Here is a 19,179-nt window from a genome sequence, read left to right as displayed (position 1 = left end):
CATCACTCATTAACACAATATGAGATAACTTTGTGTGATCTGTCAGAGGAGGAGACATTCGTGGACCCCAGAGTCATCATTTGAAATCAGGCAAAATTTCTTGTTTGTGTTTCCTCAGGCCGACCGCTCAGGGCCGAACTTCTCTAGCACCTACAAGAACACTGAGCAGATGATCAATGTGAGTGACTCACTAACACAGTTATATAATCTGTAGTTTTGTACTGTAGCATGTCTAACATACATTGCTGTAATATTTGCCCCCTTCCTGATTTTTATTTTTATTGTTTTATATACACTATATTGCCAAAAGTATTCGCTCACCCATCCAAATAATCAGAATCAGCTTTTCCAATCACTTCCATTGCCACAGGTGTATAAAATGAAGCACCTAGGCATGCAGACTGTTTTTGCAAATATTTGTGAAAGAATGGGTCGCTTTCAGGAGCTCAGTGACTTCCAGCATGGAACTGTGATAGGATGCCAATGTGCAACAAATCAAGTTGTGAAACTTTCAGCTGTATTATAAGAACGTGAAAATGTTTGGGAACGACAGTAACTCAGCCACGAAGTGTTAGACCACATAAACTGACGGAGCCTTTTAAACTGATGAACTTGGTGAAAGGTGAAAAAAATTTTACAGAAATAAAAACATATTATGGATAAACACCTTTTTTTATTGGTTTCAAACACTTTATGTACTCACGTATATCTGTACTTATTATTTCACTACATTTTACAATCTGTAAAACTACTAAAGCTGTCAGATAAATGTGGAGGAAAAGCACAACATTTCCTTCTAAATTACAGTAAATTGTGGTGAAAGTATCACAAAAATGTACTTATGTAAGTACAGTACTTGATTAAATGTACCTACCACATCTGCAGGTTTGTGTGATAAAATAAATTCTGTACAGACAGGGGGTCGGTACCTTCCGAACCTTTAGATCATCAGGTTCTGTCCAGGGTTCCTTCCTTGTCCCATCTTTTTGACATGATACACCTACAGAGTAATGTATTTAAGATCTGTGTTGTTTTACTGTGTCCAGGTGACCTTCACCTCTCTCGACCTCATGCTTCACACGGAGGCTCTGCTTTCAGCTGTCAACTTCCTGTCAGCAGCTGTTTCATCCGGCAGCGTGCTGCCCACAGAGAAAGGGATCAAAACAAAGAGAGAGGACAGGACGGTGTCTGCTAGGTCCAGTCAGTACAACACGCATATAATCTACTACCACAAAGTATAGAGAAGCAGGGTAAAAGCACTTTGAGTATCAGTAGTGTACTCAAAGTGTACACTACTTTGAATAAACTTAAATTGTAGAAAAGCACAATGCAAGTGCAGACCGATTACTGTTTAACACTAACCTCTAAAAATTCAGTCATTGATCAAGACATGAATAATTGTCACTGTTTTTGTTTTATAAGCTTAGAGACATGTTTGACTTTGGTAAAGCTCAGATCACAATTTATTACCAATTTATGCAGAAAACTGAAAATATTTCACTTTTCATATAGTGCAGGTAGAGTCTGAACACACCCTTAAATTCAGCAGCTGCTTCATTCAACCTGTCCGACTGTTTTTTGTGTGTTCTTGTTTCCTGTCAGCTGCCCTGGTGTCACCTGCAGACAGTGAGGTCATTGACTTGAAGGTGATGATGACGTTGGGAGCCTTCAATGTTCTGGTGTGTGACCAGAGTTGCAACATGGCTGACATCAAGATCCAAGGTATTGAATCACAGCTGAGGTTTTGTCTGCTCTTTAACCGCTCTTCTACTGTGTAATACATTTGTTTCGGCCCTTCAGGTTTAAATGGCTCGTTGCTGATGCAAGGACCACAGACTCGTATATCAGCCCAGCTACGAGACTTCATTGTTCTAAATGTTGATCCCAAAAGCATTCACAAGAAGGTCAGTCTCTTGTTTTACTACAATAATGCTGATTAGATCTGATAAAGATCAACGTCGATCTGAAACAGTAAACTATCTGTGACTTAACAGTTTTACGACAGAGCTGAAAAGTGCAAATTCTAGTGACGTGAAATCAGTCAGTTTTCTTCAGTTTTATTTGTATAGCGCCAACTTACAACAGAAGTCATCTCAAGGCACTTAGCAGTGCAAGGTTTAAGACCTTACAGAGTATAATTATACAAAAAATTATATAGAAAACTTAACAATCCCATTTGAGCAAACTCCTAGTGAAATCTTTATGTTTATAGGCAAAACAAAGGTAATGGAAGATAAAACCAAGCCTCTGTGTGATTCACTACATGAACTTATTCTTTCAAATGTGGTGACATACATTACATCCCCTATTCCAAAAACATTGGAACTGTGTAAGATCTACATAAAAATAAAAAAAGAAAACTAAATATTTTATTCACAATAGAACGCAAATGTTTAAACTGAAAAAATCAAAATGAACCATTTCAAGAAACCAATCTGTTGATTTTGAAACTGATGGCAGCAACACGTCTCTAAGAAAAGGACAGGACCATGTTCAACACGGTGCAGCATCCACGTCTACGAGGAGACCAGCTGCTAGAGTTCTGGGAGACGAATGTTGTCCCATTCTTACCTGATACAGGATTCTAACTGCTTTCTGTCCTTCAGGCCATCTCCATCATGGGTGACGAGGTGTTCAGTTTTATTATGAGTCTGACTCCAAATGCCACAGAGGGTGCCGGTTATGCCGACACCTCTAAAACTGACGGCAGAGTGAAGCTGAATGTGGGCTGCATCCAGGTGGTTTACCTGCACAAGTTTGTTGTCTCTCTGCTGGTGAGTTTCACATAGCTGCTCTGCTGTGGTGTCATGTCATGATTATTTTAGTCTAATGTTTGATCAGGACATGTCAGATATACATGTCTTTAGTCATTCCTTTTTACATAAGAATTTACTTCAGTGCACTTCCCAAAGAACATCTGAATGATTCCAAGGAGAACTGGGTGTAAGTGTTGTGGTCAGATGAGACCAAAATTGAGCTCTTTGGCAACAACTCAACTTGCCGTGTTTGGAGGAGGAGGAATGTTATAACCCTAAGAACACCATCGCCACCGTCAAACATGGAGGTGGAAACAATATGCTTTGTGGTAGTTTTCCTGCTAAGGGGACAGGATAACTGCACCGCATGGGACGATGGACGAGTCATGTAGTGTCTAATCTTGGGTGAGAACCTCCTAACCTCAGCCAGGGCAATGAAAATGGGTCATGGATGGGTATTTCAGCATGACAATGACCCAAAAAACACTGCCAAGGGAACAAAGGAGTGGATCCAGAAGAAGCACATTAAGGTCCCGGATTGGCTTAGCCAGTCTCCAAACCTTAATCCAATAGAAAATCTGTGGAGGGAGCTGAAGGTTTGAGTTATTAAACGTCAGCCTCGATACCTTAATGAGTTGGAGAAGATCTGCAAAGAGGAGTGGGACAAAATCCCTCCTGAATAATGTGCAAACCTGGTGGCCAACTACAAGAAACATCTGACCTCTGTGATTACCAACAAGGGGTTTGCCACAAAGTACTATGTCATGTTTTGTGAAGGGGTCAAATACTTATTTCATTCATTCAAATGCAAATCAGTTTATAACTTTTCTGAAATGCATTTTTCTGGATTTTTTTATTGTCTCTCACCTTAAAAAAAAAACTAACAACAATTTTAGACTGACCATTTCTTTGACAGTGGGCAAAAATACTTCTTTCCCTCACTGTAATTCTTTACCCTAATTGTTGAATATGTGACTATATAAACTAATTTTCTTTATTTATTGTCATTAAGAATTTCACCAACAACTTCCAGACGGCTAAAGATGCTCTGAGTGCTGCGACGGCTCAGGCTGCAGAGAAGGCGGCGTCCAGTGTTCGAGACTTTGCCCAAAAGAGTTTCCGTCTGTCCATGGACATTAAGCTAAAGGCTCCGCTTATTGTCATTCCCGAGTCCTCCACCTCCCACAATGCACTGGTGATGGACCTGGGACTGATCACGGTGGGAAACAGCTTCTCTCTGCTGCCTGTCGAAGGTTGCCCACTGCCGGCGGTCATTGACAATATGGATATCCAATTGACCCAGCTCAAACTCTCCAGGTGGGTCAAAGAGAGCCTCAAAGATCTGTTTCAGAAATGGCAGGAAAAGGTTATGCAGCATTCAGGCTTTGTACATTGTTCATTAACATTAAGTTTTGATATAAATGCATATTTCATGGTATTCACTAGGACCTCGCTGGAAGCAGTATCGGACCGATCCAGCAGTGAGCTGCTGGAACCGGTTAACCTGCACCTGAACATCAAGAGGAACCTGGGAGCTTCCTGGTACAAGAAGATGTCCGCCATAGAGATTGATGGCGATCTGAAGCCTATGAAGGTAGAAGGAGGAGAAGGGGGAGAAGGTTATTGAACCTTCAACTCATTTTGTCCTAAGTGGAAAAACAAGGAGGCAGTTGTTGTTATTTTGGTCAGGTCAGGTAACGGGTAAAGTGTAGTACTTGGAATTAGTAGCAGCACTAAATATCACTGTCAGTACATCTCTACACATTATAAATGAAGAAAGGCAGAGTTTATTTTAATTAAGGCATCAGAAAACAACGGCTCTTTCCCGAGAGCTCTCTGATAACTTGCAGAGCTTAGCACACTGTGCATAGGGTGGAGAGCAATGAACAGCTGGCATGTTAATTGAAAAGTAGAAATGTGGAAAAGATGTATTTGACTTTGTTTAGCTCTGAGAATATACATCTCAGAGCCAAGTCTGTTTGTCAAGCAGTGTCGTCTGCTAATTTGCACCTGGATCCTACAGTTCAAACAAAATCTTATGTGATAATAATCTATAATACACTGCCTGTCCAAAAGAAAGTCACCACTGGATTTAACTAAGCAAATAGGATCCATTATCCATTGGATATGTACTGCATGGATGATAATGTTTTAGCTGCTAACAAGTTATTTAACCCAAACTGATGCAGTAATCTGTTTCAGAAGGCATGAATCAATCAAAGAAAACATGTAAGGAGACTGATGAAACTACTAAAACTGGGTTAAGAACTGTCGAATGGAAGAAGGTCATGTGGTCTGATGAGTCCAGATTTACCCTGTTCTAGAGTGATGGGAGCATCAAGGTAAGAAGAGAGGAGGGCGAAGTGATGCACCCATCATGTCTATTGTCTACTGTCCAAGCCTGTGGGGGCAGTGTTATGATCTGGGGTTGCTGCAGTTGGTCAGGTCTAGGTTCAGCAACATAATGAGTCCAAAGAATGAGGTCAGCTGACTACCTGAATATACTGAATGACCAGGTTATTCCATCAGTGGAGTTTTTTCTTCCCTGATGTCACTGACACATTCCAAGATGCCAATGTCAGGATTCATCACAAACTTTGTCCGACTCTCCATCATCAAAACAAGATCTTGGTGAGAAATTAATGCAACTCTGGATGCGAATTAATGTTGTGACATAGCAGAAGCTTATTGAAACGATGCCACAGTGAATGTGTGCCGCAATCAAAGCTAAAAGTGGTCAAGCGAAATAGTGTGTGACTTGTTTTTTTGGGCGGGCAGTGTATAAATAATAATATTTAATAGTAAAGTAACTATAAAAAGCAACTAGCTGGGTCACGTCATCATACAAACAGCTTCCATTTCAACCAAACTCTTAATATGCAAACTACAATGATCATGTGGCATGACCTCTACATTTAGTTCTAAACTCTGCGAATCCCACAGATAGAAATGTTTTAATCTTAGATCACTGGTCAAAACGTATGTTTCTGTCTGGTGTAATTCAGCATGGACAACTCAGGACACTGGCCTAGGAGTTTTCCCTTGCTTCCCATCCTTGTGCTAGTTTAGGCTCTGTACTGGATCAAACTGACGTTTGAATAGATGATTTAGATTTTAACTGAGAGCAGGTCACAGCCTGGTGGTGTTTGCAGGTAAAACTGAGTCAGAACGACCTTAAGGTGTTCCTGAGGATTCTGATGGAGAATCTGGGAGAAGCTGGAAGTCTAGAGCCCACTGGTCCAAGAGAGGAGGCCAACCTGCAGCTTCAAGCAACAGGAGACCCCCCAAAAGGCCTGTGTAATATTTACATGTACACAACAGGCTTCATGTTCCTAACTATACATATTGATTTGCAGTCCCTCTGAAACTATCGAAACAGCAAGTACAAAAGTTCATAGTTTCTGCTGTTATTTGATGGTCTGTGAAGCATTGTAGGAGCTGCAACCTCCACAGAGCAAGGTATTATTAGAATGACTCCATGATCAAAGGTACAGAGACAAGGCCACACACCCCTGATCAGCAGAAAGAACCCCTACTGTACCAACATGATGGAAAGACCAAAGTGTGGAAGATCAGCTCATGATCCAAACTTGACAAGCTCATCTTTGCAGCGTAGTCGAGGCAGCATAATGGGCTGCTTGGCTGCTTCTGGAAGGAAGGTTTTAGACTGGACAAGTCTAGACCAGAACTTAACCAAACAGAACGTGGATTTCACTGCTTTTAAACCAAGGAGCAAGTTTATTCACTATAATTTAAAACTGGTATATATACTTTTCCTCATTCGGAATTGTGGTCATCTAATACAAATTGTTCTGTCTTCGGTATTCATTTACCATATCAACATGAACATATTCTGAACTTTAGTCTCACATCCGTTGTTTCATATTAAATATCTGCAGTTACAGCAAAAAATAATGGCTCAACCTTGTTGTTCCAATATTTTCAGAGGGCGACTGTGTATGTTATTTATTTATTTCACATTCTTGTCTTGAGTCCTAATCTTGGTTTCATGTTGTTAGGTTATGTTGGGAAGCTGACTGTAAGCAGCAAGGAAGAGGACGATGAAGCTCTGGAAGCTGTGAAGTTTAACTTCAACATTGAGTCTCTTGGTCTGGTTCTGTACAGCAATGATGCAACACAGGTAAATCACTTGAAGAAGAATGACCACAGAAATGTTTGGAGTACTGTTGATTGACTGGTCCTTAATCAGGTCTAGCTGGTTCTAGTTCAGCTCAATGGTTGTCGGATCTTGTGTGTGACGGTTGTTCCTGGTTGTTCCTGCAGCCATCTGGCCTCCAGCACCAGGAGAGCTTCAGACTAGGTGAATTTGTCCTCCACATGATGAAGTCCTCAGGTAGGATCCTGACCAGCGGCAGCATAGAGGTGACCACCATCCTGACCGACTGCACGCTGGATGACCTGAGGACCGGCATGGAGAGAGTGACGTCACGGTAACAGTCACATTACGTGTTTTCTTACTGGTTTACCTAATGTCGGTGAAGGTTCTCAGTCGTCCAGGTGAAGTTATCTGGAAGTTGAGTCACCTCTATTAAGTAAGGGGGGTGTTGATTAGCACATGCAAGGCTTCCCTCACCCCTCTCTCAAACCACTTGTTCTCTCTGTCCTTGAACGAGTGTTCTTTGTCCTTAAGATGAAGGTCCACAGCTGATTCAGGTCCTGAGGTGTTACTCCTCCTGAGTAGCGGCTGTTTGGTTTCTCCAATGTACAGTTCAGAGCATTCTTCACTACACTGGACCGCATACACAATATTGCTATTGGGTTGCGGCTTGTTGGTGTAGTTGTATGATCACCGCCTCCCATGTGGGAGTCTGGGGTTCAATTCCCCATTAAGGGTCCTTTGGAAAGACCTTCTCACGCTGCCCTAACTACCCTTGTACCTTGTACTGACTTGTAAGTCGCTTTGGATAAAAGCGTCTGCTAAATGTAAATTGCTCATTTTGTGTTTTGGAGTATGGTCTTTGGGGTGGACGAGTTTCTGTCTAAGTGTGTTGGTGGGTTTAAAGTAGACAGGTATGTGGTGTTTTTCAAAAATCCTTTTCAGCTTCTCTGAAATCCCAGCCATGTAAGGTATAACCAGGTTTTTGCGTTGGACCTGGGAGTCTGGCTGTTCCCTTGCTCTTTTTCTGGAACAGGTTGCTGCCTTATTGAAGCTCCATTGGGGTATCCACAGGTCTTGAGCTGTCTTCAGATGCTAGTCTTCCTTCTTTTGGGCTTCTGTAGAGGTGGGGATATTTTGTGCTCTATGGTTCAAAATCCTGATGACTCCCTTTATGTTGTACTGGGTGATGTGAGTTAAACAAAAGGTACTGGTCAGTGTGCGTGGATTTTCTGTAAACCTCTATTTACCTTGACCCAATGATGGCAGCACATTCCAGGAAAGCCAAATGGTTGTCTTTGGTGTCCTCCCTTGGAAGCTGAAGCTGGTTTCCCCTGAGTTAATGTGGCCTGTACCTCCTGGATCATGATCTTCACCCAGGTGTCATCCACATATTTGAACCAGAGGGTAGGTGTCATCCCTGGGAAGGACTTGAGAGCTTTCTTCTCTACTTCTTCCATTTATAGGTTGGCTAGAATGGCTGACACTGGGGAACCCATGGCACAGCCGTGTCTCTGTAAAAGTTAATACAGCAACAAAATCCGCAAAACCCTAACCCTAACCCGAAATACCAACCTGCCATTGGCAGAAGCAGAGCAACTAGAACTCAAAGTCTCTGCAGCCCCAGTGCACAACTACCAGACTCCAACCTCACCAAGAATGAGAAAATTGCCCTGACATCACTCAGCAGGGATGAAACGATCACCATCCTTCCTGCGGACAAAGGAAGATGTCATCCTTAACACTGCAGATTACCATGAAAAGGTAATTTCGCTTCTGGAGAACAAGCACACATATGAGACATTGAAAAGAGACCCTACCAGCAAATACAAAAAGAAAGTAATAGACTGCCTGAAACATTTAGAATTGTAGAATGCCCTTGATAGGGGAACCTATTACAGGTTGTATCCTGGGGAAGCCACTCCTTGCCTTTATGGCCTTCCCAAGATACAAAAACAAGGAGCCCCTCTCAGACCCATAGTCAACAGCATTAACTTGGTAACGTACAACATTGCCAAATACCTGGCCATGGTATTAGCGCCACTAGTTGGACACACAGACCACCACATCCACAACTCAGAGGATTTTACGGGGAAGGTCAGGGACCTGAAACTGGATACGGATGAAGCCATGGTCACTTCCTTCTTCACCTGCATCCCCACTACAGATGCCTTAACATCCAGAGAAGACTGGAAGAAGACGCAATTTTATCCTAGACCTGTTTGCTCCTGGGCCTGTGACTCAACAACACAGGTGACTTTTAGCTAAATGTTTCAGCTAAACAAGAAGGAAGTCCAGTTGCCATGACTCAACTTCCAGATGGTTTACCTAATGTAATTTAACTTTACCAGAAAGAAAAAGTTAGCTTAAGTGTAGGATGATTGAGGCAAGACTGGTGCCTCTCTTCAACCTCATCATTATTTTTTATAGTGGGTACCTTGGTACCTGGTTTTCCTTACTTGTGTCTTGTATCTCACTCCACAGGGAGGGAGACAAAAGACACATTCTCACTGGGAGGCCCAGTAAGAATGTGTGGAGGAAGGAACAAGACAGTGCGTCTCAGTCCTGAGAGAGAAATAAGAGGATTTGGCACGTTTTTTAAGATGAAGCATTACATTCGCATACGGGAAATTGGGCTGTACCATTTAGAGCTCACTTTACTGTAAAACATTTGGGCATTTCTAGTTAATCTCAAGTGATTCTTATATTAATTATATTGTGGCTACTCTAAGAAGAACAACAGCAGTTTATGTTTCTATGATAGCTGTTGATTCAGTATCTGTCATCAGTTTTAGGTCAGATTTTTACCTGTGTTAACTCATATTTACTGTTTGTCATGTTTGTATTTTTCCACGTGGTCGCAGAATGATTGGGCGGAGAAATGAGAAGAGCTCAAAGGCGATGATCGATGTAACGTATCGTCAGAGAGCTGGAGAACGGGAAGTGGTGGCAGTTTTGCAGGAACTCTATCTGTGTGCAAGTGTGGAGTTTCTGATGGCTGTTGCAGATTTCTTCCTGCAGTCTCTGCCACAAAGTTCAGCTCCTATCCCCACATCTGTACCAAGTGACAGACTACACCTGAGACAGACCACTGAATTGCACGTCAACTCCAAAACTGGTACCAAGAGGGGGAGGGTGGAGGGTGTAGTTATTAATCATAACAACAAGAATTCAGACGACAAAAATAAAAGCCACAATCAGACACAGAAGCTTATCTTAGAGATATGCTACTTCATGAGGTTTTTGTCTGTTTTCTGCAGCCCCCATGATGAGAACTCTTCTCCGTGGTGTGGTGGTGGACCCAGAGGTGGTGTTTGTGGCCAACCTGATGAAGGCAGATGCCCCTGCCCTGGTTGCCTCCTTTCAGTGTGACTTCACCCTGCAGGTGGAGGAAGATGCTGCCCAGAACACGAGAGCCAGCCTGAGAGACCTAAAGCTCCTTGCCTGCCCCTTCATCCGAGACAAGGAAGATAAGGCCATCACCAGCGTAAGGTCACAACACTGGGTCATTTCCAAGATTGGTCCCTGCAGATTGATGTGCTGTTTAAGTTTAATGGCCTTTTTTGTTAAGTTGCTCACTGAACTGACAACTAAGCTCAGTTGTCACATCAGTTCTGTTTTAACCTCTGTGTTATGAAATTCTACATTGGGTCCCTTTAAGGTCACAGGAACACAGGGTTATTGAGTCCCTTCAAAATGAACATGAAATCGAGTGTTAATATGTGCATTGCCGCCAGAGGTAAAATAACATCTACCAACTTATTTGCCATTTACATTACATTTAGTCATTTGGCATTTATCCAAAGTGTGAAGTGTGAAGTGAGGTACAAGGTACAACAGGTCCACTGTGATAAGATGATACAGTAGCCAAGTCCCAGTCACTTTAAATAAGCAACACATTTATCTTTGTCCAGCTGACATTTTTCTTTGCCTTTACATTTTCAACAGTGATGCTTATCTAAGATATAATGATTTGTGATTATACACAACCACAATGAACAATTATGCTTGTAAATTGGACAGGAGAATATTGAAAATAACGAGCTGACCTGTAGGTGGTCACATCAACATGTCTTCTCCTGTCAAACTGGTGATTTGTCACTCTCCAATAGGTGTTAAGACCCTGCTCTGTCACCTTGGAAACCAAATCCCAGCCCAACCAACCATTGAGCGGCTTTGTCATGGTGGAGGAAGTCATCATCAAGGTATATCTGGATCTGTAAAATGAGAACATGGAGACAGAGTTGGTGTTTCAGCTTTAGAAATTGCTGATGGAGAACCTAACCTAACATAAGTTTTTTTTTTATTTATTTACTTATTTTTTTACAATACTTGCATTTTGTCTTATCTGACTTCAGTATCTTTCATCTCAACCATCTATCCCTTTGAAAGGTGTAAAATAAGCTTTTAGCTTCATTGTCTTTTCTAACCTGAACGACTGACGATGATATAGCACAATCAACTAACTGCAATCTTGTATTTATGTCTATTGTTAAATAAATGCGTCTAAAGTAGAAGTACATTTATGACTTGCTTACAATCAGGTTTTACATCTTTTCTGTTTTGGATCATTTGATCAAACTGATTTCTTTACAAACCCAGTGGTGTTGTCATGGAATCGTTTGGGCGTGAATGAAAACTGTGAATGACAATAGTTGGTAAAGTGAATTCATCATCAGTGTGTTTTCCTGCAGATCTCGCCATTTATCCTCAACACAGTGATGACAATAACAGCTGCCATGACAGTGAAGCAGCATGAAGAGCAGCGTCAGGAGTCAAAGCCTGATGTCAGTGACCTCTGGTCTGTCTCGAACATCTATGATTGTAACTACTGGTTCCTGGGAGTGGACCAGGCCACTGAGGTCACAGAGAGCTTTAGAGAGCAGGATGGATGCAATGAGGGCGAGAAGTTTGCTGCTGAGATTAAGGTACTGTGTAAGGTGTAAGGTTTGTTCTGATATTTCTGAGACGTATCTGAATTATGGTCCTGTTCATGTGGTCAGAACTATGTTCTGTTGATGAGATGTTTTGGCCCCTAGGTGATCCAGGTGACTCTGGAGTCTGGTTTGGGCCATCGGACCATCCCCCTGCTTCTGGCTGAGTCCTCCTTCAATGGATCAGCCAAAAACTGGTCATCTCTGCTGCAACTTAGAGCTGACATGACACTGGAGGTGAGAACTGAACACAGTGATTGTTAATTCAGATTGTTCCACAACAGACAAATACAGTTCCTTCTCAAAAAAGATGTCAGGACCTCAGTCAGAAATAATTGCTTTATAGCAAATTGTCTATAAAATTGTTGCCTGAAGATTAGAAACACATTGTTCCTGTGTAAAGTATGCTCTTGACACCTGTCTGCAGGTGAACTATTTTAATGAGACCCATGCAGTGTGGGAGCCTCTGATCGAACGAGTTGACAGCGGTAGTCGGAGGTGGTTCCTGGAGCTTGAGGTAAAATATTTTCTGCTGCTTAATTGTTTTGTCTAATAAATTAATGTACATCTCTGTCTCACTGTCCTGCACTAAAACTGTTCCTGACCTTGGTACAAAGTAAACAAAGAAATTATAAAACAAATCTAATCAATAAAGTTTTGTACATTTAGTTGGGAAGAGAAAAGGGAAGCTTTTTTTATGTTTTCTCCACTGACACAAAAGACATACACAAGATTTCAGCCACGGCAAAATAATTGAAAAATTATTGTTGTTGCTGTCTTTTGTTCCTGCAGATGAAGAACAACCCAGTCCAAGACAGGAGTCCTGTTCATGGAGACGACTTCATAATTCTTCCTGAACCTCGCACAGCAATCAACATCTGCTCCAAAGACACCATGAACATTACCATATCCCAAAGCAGCCTGAACGTCTTCTATAATCTCACCAAGGTACAACACAGCACATCTGTGACCTCCCCAGAGGACTCGTAATCAAATCAGGAAACATTCATTTTAGAGAAAGACTAGAACGGGAGGTTAAAGCTAAAGTTTAGCATTTTACTCTCTCTGAGTATGTTATTAGTTTAATAAACTAGTGGTAGCAGAACACCACCTTAGTGTTATGTTTTGTAATTTTTTGATCAGGCGTTCTCCGAGGGCACAACGTCCACTTTTGACCTCTCTCTGAAGGAGAGGGCTCCATTCACCATCAGAAACTCTCTGGGTATCCCCCTCATTGTGCAGCACAGCTCCAACCTGAGGACGGTGGGGTCCATAGCACAAGGCAAGCTACACGAGCTGTTGGTGGATCAGAGCATGGACCTGGAGCACTCCATGTTTGAACTGTCATCACAAGGAAAACTCTCAGCTCTACAGCGGCAGGAGAGCTGCCTGTTTAACCTCACCGTTGGTGAGAATTTCTCATATTTACTGAACTCTGACCTGGTGGTTCTGAACTCATTGTTGTTCATTGTTCCTCCATACTGTCTCTGACCCTGCAGTGCCAGCGGGATACAGCGAGATCTCCAACATCTCTGTGGATAAACCAGGTCGCCGGCTCTACAACATCCGCAGTCCAGTGCAGCAGGAAGCTGTTTCTGTTCTGCTGCAGATTGATGCTGCCGAGGGGAACAAGGTTATCACCGTTCGCTCACCGCTGCAGGTCAGACCCACAGACATTCGATTTAATGTTTCTCTGGGAGACTGAACGTGCTGAAGAGTCAGCAGCAGGTCAACGTCACTTTGTGTTGTTTGCTGTCTGTCTGCAGATAAAGAATCACTTCTCAGTGCCATTCACCATATTGAAGTACTGTCCAACATCCAGACGTCTGCAGAGCATCGGTCAGGCCGAGCCTGAGACAGAGTTTCATGTCACCTTAGAAGCCTACAGGTAGCATTCTGTAACAGTGTGTGTTAGTCCCTCTCTGTTGTTTAAATGTGTTCATTATTTCATTTATTTGCTTCCGTCACACATGACACTAAAAGAAAAGTCAAACAACTTAATTGCAGATTGTGTCACATAACCACTAATCCAGTTATTTTATCTCACTCCAGATGCCAGCTCTTTGTTCGTCCAGCGGGTTGTCTGGACGGACAGTACAATTCTTCCTCCACCTGTGTGGCTTGGAAGGAGCAGGTGCACTGCAGCTTCGAGGTGCATTCAGTACTGCAGTGTACTGCGACTGAAAGCAGCCTACTGCCTCTGATGGTCAGCGCGCTTGCTGTCCCTGATGACCTGCGACACATCAGCAGCCACGGAGAGGAAGACTGGGATCCCGCCTATGTCATCCACCTCCACCCCGTAGCCACCCTACGCAATCTGCTTCCCTACACTATACGCTACCTGATGGAGGTACAATAGCTCCTGTAAAAATAGAAAAAAAGAAAAATATATTTTTTTACACCAAAGTTAAATTATAGCTTTTTGTCAATTTGTTAGAAAAAAGTTCACCTTTGTCTTTAGCTGGTTTTGGTTTGAAACGGTTTTTCCTTCTCAGAGTTCAGCAGACTCCTGTGAGCTTCATGAAGGCAGCACTTCGGACCTCTTAAACGCTCGTGTTTCAGGTGAGATCATGTCATTGGTGCTGATGAGGTATCAGGGCCGGGACTGGCATGGACTCATTCGTATCGAACAGGAAATGCCTGAGTTCTTCGCAATTTGTCTCACCTGTGACTCGGACACCAACCTCACGGTGGATGTGAGCGTCCATGTGACGAGGACGACGAGCCGCTTGCTACTGTCACTCTTTAGCCCATATTGGATCATCAACAAGACATCTCGAGTGCTACAGTACAGAGCAGAGGAGGTTGGCGTGAAACACGCGGCTGACTACCGAGACATCGTCCTATTCTCCTTCAAGAAGAAAAACCTGTTCAGCAAGAACAAGGTGAGACTAGCACCTGGACTTGTTGAGAATGGCATCGTCAAGCCCTCAGGTGTCTTTAACAAGCCCATGACTCTTTCTGTTTGTTGTTGAATCTCACAGTTAGTTGTCTCTACCAGACGTTTTGGGAGTTTTTGTTGTAGCTCAGTTTTTCTTCAGTGTAGATGAAGAAATAAACTAAACAAAGCAAATTATGATTTAATACTCAAAGCCAGTTTTATCTTTATCTTGTTTTACAGGTCCAGCTGTGTGTCTCAACCAGCTCCTGGTCTGATGGTTTCTCTCTGGACACTGTGGGAAGTTATGGCTGTGTTCGCTGTCCCACCAACAACATGGACTTCCTGGTAGCTACTGTAAAAAATAAAAAATAAATAAAAAAAACTCACTATCTGTGTAATAATAAGTTTTAGCATTTTTTTTCAAATGAAACTTCGATTTGGTGCTCGCTCTTGAATAGCCTTTGTCTTTGATTCTCAGCTATAGGTATTTTGAGATTAGATTAGATCAGGTAATCACTTAGTTGTAATTATCACTATCTAACCCTAACCACACTGATTAGAAGATCCAGAGTAATGGTTTATAAAGACTCGGATACCATGATGAAATGCCAACATAGACTCAAGGATAAGATGATGAGATTTGAATGGGTGCCCCGTCCATTTCAAATTTTGACAGTATCTCAGAAAGGGAACTTCATTACGTTGTATACAAACATCTTCTGTAAAATGAATACATAGAACATGAGTCTGGGAAACATGAATGTGAAGTACAGTTTCACTGGTTGGCTGAAACCATATGATAGTTTTAGTTCATCAAATTACAGTAAAGTAATCTGCAGAGTAAATGAACAAAGCAGTCATCTCTTTATTCACAGTGTTATTTTGTCCAGGTGGGTGTGAGCATCCAGATGAGCAGCTTTAACCTGACGAGGATCGTCACCATGAGTCCTTTCTTCACGCTGGTCAACAAGTCCTCCTACGAATTAGAGGTCGGAGAAATCACCAACCAGGGCTCCACCAAGTGGCACTACATCTCCTCCACTGAGGTGAGGATCAGTTCACCTGAGCTGTACACAGAGTCAGACTTTGCGGGGTCAGAGCTGGTGGTTGCTGAAGTCACTCCTGTTTCCATAGTAACAGCTGCTGAGGCTTATGGGTACTGCTTTTTCTAGAGCCCGTAAACAATGAACAACCTATGGTTCAGTCTATCGCTCAATGGCATCAGTTCAATAGTTCAAGCCCCATATTTAGGGGGCTAGGGATTGATAGTTATTCCGCTACTGTGAACTGTAGGTGTTGAATAGAGCTAAGGTCAGGTCTGTTTTTGAACGTGTCTCGGCCTGTGAGCTTCGTTAATGGCTTTAATAAATGTCATTGTTGCTCTGCTGATGATAGTGTTGTGTTGCAGAGCCTCCCTCTGTGGCCAGAGAACAGTTCAGGAAAGCTGTGTGTCCGTGTGGTCGGATCTGAATCCACCTCCAAGTCCTTCTTCTTTGATAAGCAGGACAGCGGCACCCTGCTGAGCCTCAACATGGTCAGTTTGCTGGAACGAGCACAAATCTGGTTTATTGTGAGACTTGAGTAACGCTTTAAGCATTTAGCTTTGTGTCTGCGTTTGTGTTTTCAGTGTGGTGGGATCATTGTGGATGTCAACATCTCAGATCACTCCACCATCATCAGCTTCAGTGATTACTATGAAGGAGCAGCTCCCGCCCTGCTGCTGAACCACACCCCCTGGGCCACCATCAGCTACAGACAAAGGTCAGTTCCAGGGGACATTACATTGATTTATATTTAATTTCCTGAAGACAATCTTAAGCATAACTACAACATCTTCAACACAGATAAAACACACAGGATGGCACAGCTGTGGTTCAGGAGGTAAATCCGTTGTTCACCAACTGTGGGAAACTGCAGTTCAATTCTCTGCTCATCCTGTTATATGTCAATACACTGAACCCTGCATCAGTGTGTGAGTGAGAGGGTACTTGGGTTTTGTAGTAAAAAAGGTTAAATGCTGCAAGAAAAAGGAAGTGAACTATGAGTGAATATGAACAATGAATTATAAATGACTGGCTGACCTGCTGCTCCTTCTACGGTAGGCGTATCGTATCACTTCCTGTTGTCGACACTGACTAGCTATTCAGTTGTTCTGTGTTTGTTCTAACTTTAACCAACTTAAAACTAAATTCATAGTTTTAGTGAACAGCACTACTGGTGTAAGAGTTGGGACCATCAGCTTGGACACTGACTCTCTGTCAGGGAATCATTGTACAGGCTGATGGCTGTTGGCACAAATGACTTCCTGTGCCTTTCCTTGTCACAGCGGAGCTGAAGAAGTCTCTGACTAAAATTTCTCCACTGTTTGACAAGTGGGCTGTGGAGAGGATGTGAGCTGTTCTCCATGATGCTCAGCAGTTTGTGCAGCATCCTCCTCTCCACAACCTGCTCTAAAGGTTCCAGAGAAGCCCCCAGCACAGAGCCAGCTTTCCTGATCAGCTTATTCAGTTTCTTAGTGTCACTGGCTCTGATGCTGCTGGCCCAGCAGACGACAGCAAAGAATACTGCACTGGCTACAACAGACTGGTAAAAGATCTGCAGCATCTTGTTTAAAGGACCTGAGCTTCCTCAGGAAGTAGAGTCTACTCTGTCCCTTCCTGTATACAGCCTCTGTGTTGAACTTCCAGTCCAGTCTGTTGTCCAGGTGAAATCCCAGGTATTTGTACCTCTCCACCACCTCCACCTTCTCACCCAGAATGGACACAGTGTCAAAAGCCAGTTTTCTTCCTCCTGAAGTCCACAACCATCTCCTTGGTCTTGCTTACATTCAAGGTAAGATGGTTGTTCCCACAACACTTCACAAAACTGTCCACCAGATCTCTTTACTCTGTCTCCTCCCCACCGCTGATACACCCAACCACTGCAGAGTCATCTGAGAACTTCTGCAGATGGCAGGATTCAGTGTTGTACTGAAAGTCTGAGGTGTATAGGGTGAAGAGGAAAGGTGAGAGGACAGTCCCCTGAGGTGCTCCTGTGCTGTTAACCACCCGCTCAGACTCACATCCCTGCAGTCGTACAAACTGTGGTCTGTCTGTCAGGTATTCAGTGATCTAGGAGGCTGTGGAGGAGTCTACCTGCATCTTCAAGAGCTTCTCTCTCAGCAGAACAGGCTGGATGGTGTTAAAGGCACTGGAGAAATCAAAGAATGGGATCCTCAGAATGCTGTTTGCCTTGTCCAGGTGTGAGAGAGCTCGCTGAAGCAGGTAGACAATAGCATCATCTACTCCAACCCGGGGGCGATAGGTGAACTGTAGTGGGTCTAGTTATGTCTCAACCTGAGGTCTCAAATGAGTCAGAACCAGTCTCTCCAGGATCTTCATGATATGTGAGGTGAGGGCAACTGGTCTGTAATCATTTAGAGCAGAAGGAGATGAGGTTTTTGGAACTGGCGTCAGGCATGATGTTTTCCAGACCTTTGGCACCTGCTCCATTCTCAGGCTCAGGTTGAAGAGGTGCTGTAGAATCCCAGAGAGCTGCTCAGAACAGGCCTTCAGGACTCTCGGGCTGACACCATCAGGTCCTGCTGCCTTATTCTGATTCAGCTTCTCCAGCTGCCTCGTCACCTGGCTGCTGGTCACTGACAGATGGGAAGGGGAGGTGGGTATAGTAGAGGAAGGAGAGGGGGATGACGGTGGGATAATTTCTTCTGTAAGAGTTCCAGTGACGGGTGTGGTTTTATGACCGTCTCTGATATTCATTGTAGGATGGTTGTGGGGGGGCAGCAGTGGAGATACTGTTCTGTCTGTGAGTCTGACAGAGGAGGGGAGGGAGGAGGGTGCAGCAGAGTGTCTGGAGGTGTCAGAGGGGGAGAGGGAGGGCGGTATTCCTGCAAACCTGTTAAAAAAATGGTTCAGCTCGTTGGCCTTGTCCAGGTTCCCTTCCACCTGGTTCCCCTTCTCCTTGAAGCCAGTGATCTTTTTCATTCCACACATGCTTCATGTTGTTCTGCTGGAGTTGGTCCTCCAGCTTCCTACTGTACGCGTCCTTACTCTGCCTTAGACTCACCCTCAGCTCTCTCTGCACAGACTTCACCTGGTCCTTGTCTCCCTCCAAAAAGGCCTTCTTCTTCCTGTTCAGCAGCTCCTTTTAGTTGCTGGTGATCCAAGGCTTATTGTTTGAGAAGCACCTCACTGTCCTGGTTGGGATGATGTTGTCCACACAGAAGTTAATGTACTCTGTGACGCTGTCTGTCATGGGATTGAAGTCGTCTCCATGTTCCAGTCTGTGGCTTCAAAGCACCCCTGCAGAGTCTCAATAGCTTCCTGAGACCACTTCCTTACAGTTCTCGTGGTCACTGTCTGCTTTTGAACAATAGGAGTGTAGACGCGGGTGAGGAGCACCAGGTTGTGGTCGGATCTGCCCAAGGGAGGTAGAGCAGTGGAGGTGTATGCATCCTTAATGTTTGCATAAAGTGAATCTAAGATCATATTG

At 43.4% G+C, this 19,179-nt stretch overlaps 1 protein-coding gene across 2 annotated transcripts in view; it reads left to right on the top strand.

The window, feature by feature from the left end:
- Nucleotides 1-19,179, top strand: part of vps13c (vacuolar protein sorting 13 homolog C) — a 77,905-nt gene that overhangs the window by 37,786 nt on the left and 20,940 nt on the right. For both annotated transcript variants that reach the window (XM_026378071.1, XM_026378070.1), the window contains 26 exons: nt 119-178; nt 1,047-1,200; nt 1,603-1,722; nt 1,801-1,904; nt 2,607-2,774; nt 3,769-4,073; nt 4,203-4,350; nt 5,909-6,053; nt 6,776-6,897; nt 7,041-7,207; nt 9,738-9,991; nt 10,134-10,360; nt 10,986-11,078; nt 11,568-11,801; nt 11,913-12,044; nt 12,235-12,324; nt 12,600-12,755; nt 12,951-13,215; nt 13,307-13,467; nt 13,574-13,695; nt 13,860-14,157; nt 14,303-14,692; nt 14,929-15,033; nt 15,579-15,734; nt 16,097-16,222; nt 16,316-16,449. In XM_026378071.1, the coding sequence (XP_026233856.1) occupies nt 119-178; nt 1,047-1,200; nt 1,603-1,722; nt 1,801-1,904; nt 2,607-2,774; nt 3,769-4,073; nt 4,203-4,350; nt 5,909-6,053; nt 6,776-6,897; nt 7,041-7,207; nt 9,738-9,991; nt 10,134-10,360; nt 10,986-11,078; nt 11,568-11,801; nt 11,913-12,044; nt 12,235-12,324; nt 12,600-12,755; nt 12,951-13,215; nt 13,307-13,467; nt 13,574-13,695; nt 13,860-14,157; nt 14,303-14,692; nt 14,929-15,033; nt 15,579-15,734; nt 16,097-16,222; nt 16,316-16,449 (4,436 nt within the window). The remainder of the gene's footprint in view (nt 1-118; nt 179-1,046; nt 1,201-1,602; nt 1,723-1,800; nt 1,905-2,606; nt 2,775-3,768; nt 4,074-4,202; nt 4,351-5,908; nt 6,054-6,775; nt 6,898-7,040; nt 7,208-9,737; nt 9,992-10,133; nt 10,361-10,985; nt 11,079-11,567; nt 11,802-11,912; nt 12,045-12,234; nt 12,325-12,599; nt 12,756-12,950; nt 13,216-13,306; nt 13,468-13,573; nt 13,696-13,859; nt 14,158-14,302; nt 14,693-14,928; nt 15,034-15,578; nt 15,735-16,096; nt 16,223-16,315; nt 16,450-19,179) is intronic.

Source organism: Anabas testudineus, chromosome 3, assembly GCF_900324465.2.
Source record: "Anabas testudineus chromosome 3, fAnaTes1.2, whole genome shotgun sequence".
In the NCBI taxonomy this organism is placed as follows: domain Eukaryota; kingdom Metazoa; phylum Chordata; class Actinopteri; order Anabantiformes; family Anabantidae; genus Anabas; species Anabas testudineus.
This window is presented reverse-complemented; position numbering and strand designations above follow the sequence as displayed.